General features: G+C 39.4%; 1 protein-coding gene across 1 annotated transcript in view; it reads left to right on the top strand.

The window, feature by feature from the left end:
• clybl (citrate lyase beta like) overlaps positions 1-13,618 on the top strand; it is a 62,906-nt gene that overhangs the window by 36,218 nt on the left and 13,070 nt on the right. Inside the window, exons 2-3 of the mRNA XM_027166036.2 lie at positions 1,481-1,685; positions 12,145-12,333. Of these exons, the coding sequence (XP_027021837.2) occupies positions 1,481-1,685; positions 12,145-12,333 (394 nt within the window). The remainder of the gene's footprint in view (positions 1-1,480; positions 1,686-12,144; positions 12,334-13,618) is intronic.

The following is a 13,618-nucleotide window of genomic DNA, read 5'->3' on the forward strand; positions in this document are numbered from 1 at the left end:
GAAATAATTTCACTGTGCTGTAATTGATATGTGACAATAATAAAGGCTTTTTCTTCTAAACATGACCCGGTTTTACTGTTATTTCTTCATCTAGCAAAAAAATTTGAGACGCAACACTTTGGTGGATAGTTACAGTCTTTACAAGCTCTCACCAAATCATCCCCCCCACCCACACACACACACACACACACACACACACACACACACACACACACACACACACACACACACAGAGTGCTTTCCATCTACCGTCTTTCTTCCAAGCTTGCTTATTTTTTTATTTTGGTTCGTTACCAAAGGCGTTTTGCAGTCTGTCCTGCAATAGCAAGTTCCTCCTCTTCTTCTTTTGCATATTTCTTCCTCATCCCTACGTGAGGTATTGTTCCTGACCAAATTTAAACACTACAGCATTCAGGATCCCTGCAGAGGCTCTGTGTACTTGGGCCTGCAAAGTGCTCGCAGCCATAACTACATGAATTGCTTTTAATTGCTTGGTATAGCTGCATCATCTTAGTTGAGATTATGCCTGATTGATACTGGAAGGCAATTGTAAGCGTGGAGGATGGGATTAAGTGCCTATTGAAGTGACTTTAGCTCCTTTACACAACAAAGGAAGAAGGAAGAATACTTTACCCCCTCCTTTTCATCTAAAGCCCACCCCACCCCCCCTTTTTCTTTCCTGGATGGAAAAGGAACACAATCTACTGATATTATTCCTCTTAGGGCAATGAGAAGGAACAGCCAGGCGAGTACTGTTCCTGGCTATAATTAGCTGTATGTGATCCCAATTATTTGGCCCATTCATTAGTGCTAATTGTTTGAGCAGCCTGACCTAAAGAACAAATAATTAAAACGTGTGTGCCCTAACTGCAACTACTGGTGCGTGTGATAAAATGTATCGGAAGGAGCTGGAGCAATAAACCCGAAGCGTTTTCATTAGGCAGTAAGCACTGTGAAACTGAAATCTTGGCTCTCGAGCCAGAACTTCGGCTGTTTAGATTAGCAGTGCTACTGTTTGCTGCTCTCGCGCCATGCTTCCAGGAGTAATTAGCTGAAAGTGTTATTCAGATTTGTTGTGCTGTCCAAACTTTCATTATTTTTCTGGGATTTGTAATCCCTTTCTGTTTCTGTCTTTTTTTTTTGAGCCTCGAGTGGGCCTGACCCTAAATAGATTTGTGCATCTAGAGCTGTTAAGCCTTTGTGTATTAGCATTAAAGGAGAACAATTGGCTGTGATGTTGTGGGTGATAAATGCGCTCAAAGCGCAGGTCAGAGGCACTCATCCACTTGAATGGGGGGCTTAAAGGAAAACAAACTTTGTCATTGTGTTAAACATATCGGAAGGAAGGACGCAGACACGGATAGCGTCTGTTGTTGCTTTCACCGGAGCGTCGTGTAGAAACAAATAGCAGGCCTCGAACAAACAAAATTAAAAACAAGATGAACTTTGATCTATCCTCTTTGTTTGTTTGTGTGTTTAGGATTGCCCAGAGGCTTCTGGTGGCAGCATGGCAGCAGGGTAGTTGGCGAGCCCACCATACCCCTGGCACATCTCTGAAATACATCCCACGACGGGCTGTCCTCTACGTCCCAGGCAACGACGAGCGCAAACTTAGGAAGCTCACCTCTCTGAACGTTGACTGTGCTGTTCTGGACTGTGAGGACGGCGTCGCCCTTAACAAGAAGGTACCTTCTGCTGTCATTATTCCTGCATCACCTGACTCTTTGGCACATGAAAACCAAATCTTTTACAGACCCCCACCACCTGCATTCAGCCAGGTGCTAGCGTTTAATCACGCGGCATAAAGCTAGCTAAGCACCATGCTTAAAACAAGCACATTTCCTTCCCATTATGTCATCATAAAGGCAAGAAATACCCCCTATCACATCCTCTTGAAACAAGGTGCCCACTTCACACTGGGATATCAGCAGGAAGTCAGCAGATGCAGCAGGTTAAAAGCATTCTCGACCCGCCCACACAGCCTGCCAATTGGCCCTGTTTGGCTTGCCATGAAATTGTGATTGGAGCTCAGAATAAAGAGGGGGTGGAGGGAAGAAGTCACCAAACAAAGGTTTTTAAGTCGTGATAATAAAGATGATTGATATGGCCAGAGGCTATTCCTGATTGAGAAAGGTCAACTGTGACCCTTTGGGGGAAAAAAAAGTGATTGGGCTCAATGTTTTGCAACACCCTCTTATTTCTCCATCACTGCTAAGTGGGAGAAAACGGTTTAAAAGGAAAATGTCACAGAAGTGTCCACCGATGCTTGAAAATAATACTAGCTTAACATTCTCACATCTTTTGTGTCGCTCAGGCTCCTCGATTGAGTCTTAATCCAGCCTTTGACAGCCATTAAAAGTTTGAGATTTCTGTGTTGTTTCTTTTTCCTTTCATAGAAACCAGCACCAAAATATTGTCCTCAGAACAACATGCTGATAAGAACAACCAAATGCAATATTAAAGGTACATTGTTACCGTTTCAGAAGAGCAGAACCACTGACAGATGGAAATCTCCTTCAAATTCAGTGTGGTTCTGCCTCTACAGGATTATTCTGCTGAAGAATAATATAGCAAGGTGATCTGAGAAGAGGAAAATTGCATTAGGAAAGGGCATTGGTTCTCTCCCTGAGCGTAGCTAGCACATATTTTTGCAAGCCTGATAGTATTAACTCTCCCCGCTCTGGATAAAAATGGTAATGGCACACCCTGAAAAATAACATTTGTACTGAATGGGGGTCGGAAAATAATCCTATTACTCCTCGGCTTTTTGATCGTTCAAATCTGCCAAGGCTACAAAAGCACTTACAATCGGCGAGTACAAGTTAGTGTCTATTTTAAAAACCATATGTTAGTGTTAAAGAGTCTGGCACAGTGCGCCGAAAGCTGGATCGCATTATTTATTTGCTAGCACGCTAGTGTGTAATGTAGAAATCTGTTATTAACTCAATAATAAAAAGCACCTCACTCGGCGGCACCCTCTCCTTCACTGAGCTGTTTTATCCGTCTTGGCAGTTGAAAATCTGTGGGAGTTGTTGTGTACAGACATTTTTATCCCATGCCACTAAACGACACGTCTGCCTACAGCACAGCTGTGCTCATACAGGCCTGCAAAGTGTGTGAGTGAGTGAGTGAGTGAGTGAGTGACGGAGAAAACCTTAACTCAGCAACAATTTACTTCAAGCCACTGGAGGAAGAATTGATTTCTTTTAAAATTCAGGATTTCTGTTAGCATTTTTTGTTGTTGTTGTTGTTTAGAAATATTTTGTCTGTGATAGTGCACAGCAAAATGTATATTAGCTTAGCAGTTAAGAAACTGGATATTATTTTGTGCCTGAGCTGTAAGTATTTTGTAGCCAGTTCTTCTTCACCCGTGTGCGCCCTGATGTCAGGTGACAGATGCTGCGTTGACTGCCCAGACATTTCAGCTTATACACTCACACTGTGGAGCACGGCCAGCATCGGGTCCTGTCATTGTGCATCCAGCTGACGGCTGCACGTCTTCCACCATCGAGAGAGTGACTTTGTTGTTCTGTTTATGTAGTGCTAGAGATGCCATATATACTGACGAACAGGAGCATTCGACCCAGCGGCTGTGCTTCTAGTTTGCCTCCTGTCTCCCCGCGGCCATCTCACTCCATGCTCCCCTCCTAATCCCTGCAAGTTTGGAGCTAATGAACTAACTGCTGAGATGCCGCCACGGCGCGTAGTCCCAAACTATACTGTACTTCACACCCGATTTATTCTCCAGATGGCAAGACTACGCAGCCCTGCCGGGAGGGACCACCTCTTCCACTGGAGTGTGAAAGTGGACGGATGTTGTTTTCATACCATATACGATCGGCTCCAAGCTCCACAAAATCCCCCAGCTCTACTGCCAGAGATAGGATGCTTCAGCTAACTGGTGTGGATGTGGCTTAATGAGAGAGAGTTTGTGTGTGAGCACATCTCTGCTCTTGTTTCATCCCAGGTTAGTATGTCACCGGCTCAGCCCCTGCCTCGGCTGATCTGCTCAATAACAGCTGGCGAGCAGGGGTGATGTTTGAAACACTTCAGTTTCAGAGCTCCTACTTCGGCATCACCTTTCTTTCCTTGTTTCTATCCGTCACTGTTTTCTCTCTCTATGCATTTTATGCTAAATGGGTGCACAGACAATTTTGTTGCGCTCATATAACTTAGTTCTTATTTCGTCTGTGTTTCTTAATTAGTCACATCCGCAAATAATCCAATAATCATAAGTGCCATGTGTCATTTTGCAGGCCAGAAAAAGAAGAAAATATCTTAAATATAGTCAGATTTATAAATAAATCACAAGGTTACAACAACCAAAATATTAATTTTAATATTAAAGTAAAATATTAAACTTTAATATTAAAGATTACTATTGCCAAAAAACTGCAAATTTGAAGCAATTTTTTTTTTACTAGAAAGAAGCGAATTTGTCAGATTATCAGTCTAATAATCTTTACATTTACATCATTTAACAGACACCCTTATCCAGAGCGACTTACTTTTTTTTTAATCTCATTTGGGGTTTTTTTATACAACTGAGCAATTGAGGGTTAAGGGCCTTACTCAGGGGCCCAACAGTGGCAGCTTGGTGGACGTAGGAATCGAAATCTCAACCTTCCAATCGGTAGCCCAACACCTTAACCACTAGGCTACCACATCATGTGTTTGGTTAATTGGAATCTTATAGTAGGATATATTAAATAAATCTGACTGTATCCAAGACGTTTCCACTCCCTAAGATGTCAATCAGTACGAGTTACACTGCAAAAACTAAGTGGGTGAGGTATTAAGAGGCGTATCCGTATCCCACAGATTATGCTTAGTCCAGTGTTGTGCTACATATTGGTCAGTGCACAGGGGAAGATGAGAAGCAGGGTGCTGTTGTGGTGTCTTGGGCCCACTAGCATTTGTGCTTGTTTGACATGAGCTGCCATGACATGCAGAAAGCTTGTTTGTGTTAAGCCTGGTTGCTTCTGTGGTAGTCCTGCTGGTGGCAGCAGATGAATGGTTTGAGCAGTGAGTGGAATCGCACTCTGTGTTTATCTGTCCTACTGTACAGTATATGGTATATGGGACAGCTCTATCTTTTTTTTTTCTCTCCATGTTGTTGATTCCCAACCCTACACATGGACCCTTAGGGAGATCTTTCTCTTTAGGTTACTTTGCTCAGAGCGGAGTGCAGTGAATGTCTTTCGTTTGACAAATCAGGCTTAATAATACTCTATTCTAGTCTTAGATTTCACTCCGTTCTTATTTGAAAGTGTAATATTTTGGCTTCCTGTCAGCATTTCTATTTTAGCATAATTTATGCAGTGAACTGTTATATGATATACAGCCTTGAAAAGCAGTGTATGGATATAGTGTTCAAAGAGCAGCTGCTTTTTTTGGCCAGTAGTCGAGATGCATGCTTGTGTGGTTGGTTGTAGTTTCGTACGCTGCTGTATGAGGCCTGTTTCTCTCTCTCTGTGAGTTTGTTAGTTGCTGCACTGCTCTGAGTGGGAGGCTGAGGCGAGACTGTCCTCAGGAGATCAGGCCTGTGTCACTCGAGCAGGGGCTCCTTGCTGTTCTTCTCACAGTACGGGCCAGAACAGCACAGAGGTGCAATAAAAATCCCTTGGCTGCCAAAAAACACAATGAAGATACCAGGTTTTGACCCAAAAAAGCAGAACCTCAGCTCCATCAAAGCTAGAAAAGTTGATTTCTGCCAGAATATACTTGCCTGACAAAAATATGGTTGATAAATTAATGGAAAAAACCTCATCAAACATATTCCTAAGACAGCATTTAGTGGTATAGATTCTGTTAGCTTCTGGAATTATACTGTACCAGATAGATGATCACCATTCTCCCGAAACGTGATAGTGATGGTGATGGAGAACGTCTCCTGGGCAGGGTCATCATGGGGGGGGAAAAAATAGGGTTCCCATCTGGATAGAATGTAGATGTTTCTGATGAAATTATAAAAACGATAGCTCAAAAGAAGAGTGTATTGATTTGCAGTGATGCTTAAGTCTAAAGGGAACAACGGTGGTGCCAGCAAAAAGCATAACAGAGCCTCTGTTTTTTTTTTTCCCCCTTAGTCTTGCCTTATTTGTATATCTCCAGTGGGTATGTCTGGGTTTCATGCCTTAATCTAAGATATTTATTCAGAAATCATTGAAAAGGAATTTCCAAAATGTTCCAGTTAGACAGCAAAATGTTGCAAGCGCATCATTGCACTCAGCTGTCTCAGTGAACACAGTGAACCTCTGTGTTCTGATGGGGTCAGGGCACTATTTGTAACACAGTAATATCAAATTATAAAGACATTTTTCATGTCTGTAAGTGTAATGACGAGACTGGCATGCAGCTGTCTAGTATGAAGCTGAATTGGAGCGAGATGCAGATTGAATCCATATGAGAGGCTTATGGCTGGTTTTTAAAGGCCTTTAATGGGCCAGTCAATACAGGGAGCTCACTTTTCCTACAGAGTCACTAGGGAACAGATGAGTAGTGAGCATGCTTCACATAGCTGGGCAACTGTAGACTCATCATCAGTGTTTAATGCCTATAACATCACTGAAATGGGATATGCGTAAAGTGGTAGTTATGAGGAAGTGATATTAAGTTTAATCCAGAAAGAATGTCAAACAGCCTGGAACGATATAAAGTTATGCCTATTTGTGTGTTCTGGCAGGGAAATTGTTTGGAAAGCAGGTCAAAGACCCGTGAGACATCGCTAGGTTGAGTGTAAAGGAGAAAGGTAAAGGTGTTGCAGTGTTAATGTTTTACAGTATTTTCTGTTCATTTTCAGAAGCCTTTTCTCCATGTGGTTTGTGTAAAGATGTTAAATATATAAATCCTTTGTTACTCATCTGGTTTATTGCATTATAAATGCAGCTGTAACCTCTTCTTACTTACTAAATACTAAAATAATACCATGTATGGAGCTATATGTTTGCAGCAGTCGTTTGATTGTTGCATGTTTCTAGTCACTACATCTAATTTTACATTTAGTAAAAAAAAATTACCAATTTTTTAATAAGCTACTACACCAAAAATTCCAATATGGAACAATTTGTACATCATATCAAATTTGATTATTTATTTTTAAAAAAAAGTTGACTGAAATCTTGCTTTACATTTACAGAATTTAGCAGAAGCTCTTATCCAGAGAAACTGACATTATCTCATTTTATACAACTAAGCAATTGAGGGCCTTGCTCAAGGGCCCAGAGGTGGCAGCATAATAGACCTGTTATTCAAACTTGGAATCTTCCGATTGCTAGGCCAACAACTTAACCACTAGTCTACCACATCCCCTCTTCACCTCACTGGGATTTTGTACAGTAAAGTCGATTAAATCTGAATCCTAAGAGCAAACGTAATATTTCACAATTATATTTATCAGTGGTTTTAGTCTACGTAACAGGCTAAAATAAATACGACTCATGATTTCAGAAAGGTCACAATGTTACATGGCTCCTGCTGTGGCATCAGGTGTGTGTAACCCTAATGGCTTTAAAATGGAAAGCAGGCAAATGCCAGCACTCTGTATAATGTAGCTTTTAAAGGCCAGCCAAGCTTTCATGTGTGTTCTCAACATTTCTTTCAGGTTCATTTATCTTATAGCCTCATGGTATGCACAGGAACATGTCCTGGAACACCAGAGAGGAGCGTCACAGAATACATGAAGATCGATTCAGGTTGTTATATGCATTTAAATTCAGAATGTAGGATGAATTTCATTGATGTAATTTGCAGAATTGATTTCATATTGATTTACATTATAGAATACATTTAGATAGAATCAGATTATGGCATACGTTCTTCTTGAACAAGATTGTAAAATGCTTTCAATCTAAATTGTAATTGTAAAATGAATTCAGACTGATTCAGAATACAGATTACATTCACACTGAATCAGAATGTAGAATATATTCAGGTTGAGTCTCATTCATACATTATATTTGCTTTCTCATATAAGAAGAAAAAATAAATGTCATGCTATAGTTGCCAGTCCTTTTCCAGCACCAAAGCGCAGACTTTTATCACTACATTTATTTATTGACCTGTGGTAGATCTTATTGGAGCTTTGAGATTTCATTGCAATTCTAACTAATTATGTCGGTACGCCACTAGATTTTTATATCTACTAGCGGAAAACTCTTAAAACCTCTCAGATGTGTGTAGCAGTAGATCAGAAATCCTGTCTGAGCAGCACTTCCCAGTACCGTCTCGCTCATTCACGGTCAGACAAACATCACAGAATATTGAGAATTCTTTCTGCTTTACAGTTTATACATAATACAGTATATATATTTATACATAGTTTGCTTTCTCATGAAAAGGACCAGTAGTCTTCTTTAGTCTTATATTGGGAACTGGACAAATGCAGAATGAGTAGATGATTAAATGTGGGCTATTTCGGACGTTCGGCCGGGACCAGGCTGTGGATACCTTTCATGTCATATGTCAAAGCCAAGCCATGGGATTTTGTTGTTCTAGATCACACCAGGCCCTGCTCATCCCTTCACCTCGCATTACAAATGCCTTTGTTTGTTGAGGAATAAAAGGCAAAACAAAAAAGCACTTACCTTTGACCAGACTAATTCATTATTAAAACACATCAGTAAAATTTCAAATTGGTGCCTGAAAAATTAATATCTGCAAATTTCAATATTACACCAAAGACTTCAGTTAGTTTGTTTTGAAATATTTAAGATCTTATCTTTAGGATTTTATCTTCCTACCTTTTCTGCCATTTACGTTGGTATACTGATTGTTTAAACAAGTCATTTTACATGCTGATTATTAATTATTAATATAAACTCTTCAAACTGAACTAGGTATTACACTGAATGTTTCTGTATTTGCAATAAAAGAAGGATTTCCGCCTTTCTCTCAGACACCTTTCCCAGACGTAACTGAATAATCTAGACATGGAGTTCCTTTTTTTGACATATCACTCTGCAGGTGTCCAGATTCTGAAGCTCTCAATACATGAAGGAGCTGGCCTTTTTTTTTAACTAGAGGTCAGCATCTCCAGACTTGAAAGTTCATCCTTTGTTTTGAGCGTTTTGTGGACATGCTGTCATAACTCAGTGTCAGGCTTTAATGATGGGCTTGATGGAAGGAATCAAAGATCTCTGAAACCTGGGCTTCTCCGGGCCACTCTGTGGGATGCTGGGTGATTGGGGAGCTTGCTTTGAAGCAACTTGTTGGATGGAGATCCATTAATGTAAAACATTTCACTTTTCAAAGTGCTTTATTCAAGCGCGGAGTCGCTCGGCCCCTCAGGAGCTGAAACGTTCTCGAGAATGTTCTGTCTGTCAGTTTACTCTGAAAGGAGGTGAGTTAACTGGCCTTCCTCCCACTGATAGAAAATCAAATATTACTCTGTCTAGAGCGTCTTTTCTCAGATGGAGGAAGGAAGGGGGTGCTGTCATGATTTGTGTTACATGCAGGATTCCTGCAGCATTAGGGTATTTAATAAATTGTACCAATTATTTGTTGTCTCATGTCATGCTTGTTAGCTCAAGCAGTTCAGACATTACTGCAGCATTATGCTTTTCAACACTAGTTCTTTTACGTTACGGAAAATATGATGAAGCTAAAGCGCTTAAAAACGATACGCCGAGAGCATTTTTAAAGGATATGTGGTGCAACAGTTTAATTTCATGCTTTGCAGTCTTAGCTTTGTGTTTTCCTCAGGAGCAGTAATTGAAAAATAAGCAACAAGAATAAGGACACCTTTTTAATTACGATAACACCTCATTAAAGATTACAACCAGCATATTCTCATGTGCCCGTATTTATTCCTCACTGAAAATTAATAGATTGTTTCTTGCTGAGCTGTCGGTGATATTTTCCGTGATGCTATGTTTTGTTGAAGATTAGCCAGGAAGGCTTGCCATATTTCACACTTTTTTTTTTTAGTCTCATGAGATTGTATGAAGGTTAGGATCAGTAGTAAAATTGGTCAAGTTTACATTTTGTTTATATTATTTATTTGTTTGTTTGTTTGTTTGTTTGTAATAAATAAATAAATAAATAAAATAAGATTTATTTTATACTATATATATATTGTATCTATATTCTATCTATGCCAATTTAAAAAATTATATATAGAGAGAGAGAGAGAATCTATGCTAATTTGCCTGAAAAACAATATTTACTTGAACATTTTAATGCAATATTTACCATCTGCTCTGATTTGACTTGCTGCTTAATGATTTATGATTTATGCTACTGGAATGGAAGCTAATCAAACCCACATCAGTCGAAAAAGTTTAGTTATATATAGCATGTTGAGATGAAGAACTGAGCACTTGCATGCTTTTTCTAACTAGATGGGTTTTGCTCAGTATATTAAAACATTTGGCCTACGTAGGGCCTAGGGAACTCGTGCTCATGTTTAACACTGTAGTTAACATTGTAGTTCAAATTCAAATTTTATTTCTTAGCTACACAATCACACAACCATACACAGTCTGACATTTTTTTTACAACTCTCCTTGTATTTAACAAGAAATGATCTGAATTATCTGTATAGCAAAGGGGAAAAATATACAGGAGAAAAACATTTTGTTCTATTGTTTTCAGACATTGGCTGGATGAAGGAAGAGGAAACCTATTGTTATTGTGTAGTCTGAAGGTTTAATTTAAGTAAGAGTATTCTTTCATTTGAGTAATACTTGATTATAATTCAATGACATGTAGTAACAAAATACTTTTGCTCTAGTATTGTCCTCCCTTCTTTGTACAGCTGTACAATCTTCAAAATTCTGAGTAAGATTAAAAACAGGGTTGATTTATTGTGCTACTTTATGGGGAGTTTATTATTTTAAACCAGGGGTCATCAGATCCAGGCCTGTAAATAAATCATCCGAGTTGTACCCTATCCCAGTTCTCCTTTGCTATAATCAGTCTTTGGTTCTAGGCAAATCTAGTAATAAAATGACTATTTATATTCAAAAGTGGCAAGAGATTAGTTTGATCTGAGCTTATTCTATCTTGCTGTGGGATTTTTTATTTATTTTTTTTATTTATTTTGTGTGTGTGAATGTATGTTATGAAGATGACCTGGGATTGGGACCTCTTCATTCAAACTGTATTAACTTCTAAGGGCTCCACACTGCTTGCTTTCTTCCAGCCTTCTATTCGCTCTATTGAAGGAACCAGGTTAATCACCAACAGACCCTTTAGGCCTTCTCAGGCTCCCAGCCTTCCTCAGATCTAACCTGACAACTTCTAAGCTACTGTTTCCTCATAATACACAGCTCCCAGACTTCCCTCTGCATGTTTGGAAGTACGTTTGCTTTCCCTTCTTTCTGCTTAACACTGCTCTTTAGCCACATCTGGTTTGAATCTGCTGTCGTGTGCTGGTTTGTCACTGATAGGATCTAGTGCTAGGATTTACCTTTGCTTTTATTTATTTTTTTTGTCCCCTTCTTCCTCGCACTTACTGTGTGTGTCCTCTTTAGGACTAATGAGTTAGGATGCTGGGGCTTGTGCTTTATGGTCTTGAGTGCATTGGCTCTATTGAGGATGATCCCTCTTGCTCTGCTCAGATTTGGGCTGCTCTGCAATCACAGGCGCCAGACGCCATTTCCTCTATAAATTCACAAAATGTCAGCCATCGATGTCTTAATCTGAGCAGAAGAACAATGTCTGTTAATGCTGACATCACCCCCCCCAACCACAACCCCCCCCCACACACACACACACACACACCCCTTTTATTTTTATTTGTTTAGCTTTTTAAATTCCATAGAGTTTTTACACATACTGATGATCAATACTTATTTTCTATTAAAGTACAGTAAAGATAAAGAGTTTAAACATAATGTTCCAGGATGTGTACCTCACTTATTTTAACCATTGTCAATGTTTGCCAATTTCTGAATGCCCAATTTAGTTTTGTATTACATCATTGTTCTGGCAAGACTGACAAAGACTGACATTATAGATAAATCTGGCCCCTTATGGCCAAATAAAATAAATTGCTGGAAAATCTTTTCCTAAGAATAGGAAAATTGTGTATTTCTCAATCCAGTCTTCAATTTCAACCCATTATGTTTGTATTATGTTACTGAATGGCGCATTTACAGGGCCAGTCATTCATGTTGCAAACGTGTTGCATCCCCCATGCAGGCAGAGGCACGGGAAACTATCCCGAAGATGCTGGCTGAGCTGAATCTGGGGCGCACTGAAAAATGTGTGCGGGTGAACTCTGTGTCCAGCGGCCTGGCGGACGCTGATCTGGAGGTCATCCTACAGGCAGAGGTCCTGCCCCCTGCACTCATGCTGCCTAAGGTGGAGGACACAGAGGAAGTACAGTGGGTGAGTGAGGAACCATGTTGTACAACAATGCACAAGTTTTCAGAGTAAAGTCATTTTCAGTTTATGTCAAATTCCAACACATGACGGTTACTATACTAAAAGGGTTTCGGAAAAAATGACTGATCAGAAAAGAGAAATAGGTTTGAGAGATCTGCATGGACAGTCTGTGACACATGATACTGCTGTGGATGGGGCCGCCTGGAGACTATCACACCGTATCTGACCTAATGTTGCGCCGGTCAGCTTTGTGGTCGGATCTTCATCAGCGATCGTTTGAAATTAGTGAGATCATTTGACCCATTAGTTCCTCTAGAGCTCGTGGATGCTTAACACAAACTGTTGTAAAAAGGACATTATTTACATTGACATTATTAACTGTCCAGTGTCACCCACATGTGTATGGGTTTTCTTCCTTATATCATCTCAGGGAGTTTTTCCTTGCCAGCATCACCTCTGGCTTGCTCATTTGCAATAAATGTTGACGATAAATAGTAACTACATTTTTTTCTAAACTTTTTAAAATTATTTTAATAAGTGTTTTACAAATAAATTGAATTGACTAATGAATAGCTGATCTATTTTTTTTTTATGTGTTTACAAAAGTTATAAGTGCATAGAGTTATATTTTACATATGTTGTGGGTACAGAAGTCTCCATGATTCATAATGAATAAATTAATTAATAGATGAATAAAAAGTCCACCAGCGTATCCATTCCTTATTCGATGTGAGAGATATGTTGGCTTTAGATAAACGCCCACTTGCAGAGGTTACAGCTTTACATCTGACACTGGAAATGACTTCACATAAAAATATTTTTCAAAACATGTTTATGTGAATTATTTGCCATTAAAGTCCTTGGGCAAGTTGTTACTATAGAAACAATAATTTATTAGAACGAGTTCATTAATATAAACCTAACCGTCTAAACTATTGCCTGCACCATGCTGTTATGAAAATTAATCAACACCTTCTGACCTCTCAGAATAGAGCATAGAGCACTGTGGTACAGTAGAACTGAGAATAGTACTGAAAATACTCCTAACCCTCATTATAGAATCCGTCATTTCTAGTTCGGTAAATTCTGCATGCTAATTCAGATGATAGACTAGGACGACAGATGACGGTGTGATTATATTAAAAATGAAACGCTAAAAATAACCATTACATTTTCCTACACCATTTTTAAACAGCAAAGCGAGCACTCCATGTATTAATCAGTAGGGAATGAAAAAAATGCCAGTTCCTCTTAAAGAAGTCATAAGACGTATTTTTACAGTATATGT

This window comes from Tachysurus fulvidraco, chromosome 6 (genome assembly GCF_022655615.1).
Source record: "Tachysurus fulvidraco isolate hzauxx_2018 chromosome 6, HZAU_PFXX_2.0, whole genome shotgun sequence".
In the NCBI taxonomy this organism is placed as follows: domain Eukaryota; kingdom Metazoa; phylum Chordata; class Actinopteri; order Siluriformes; family Bagridae; genus Tachysurus; species Tachysurus fulvidraco.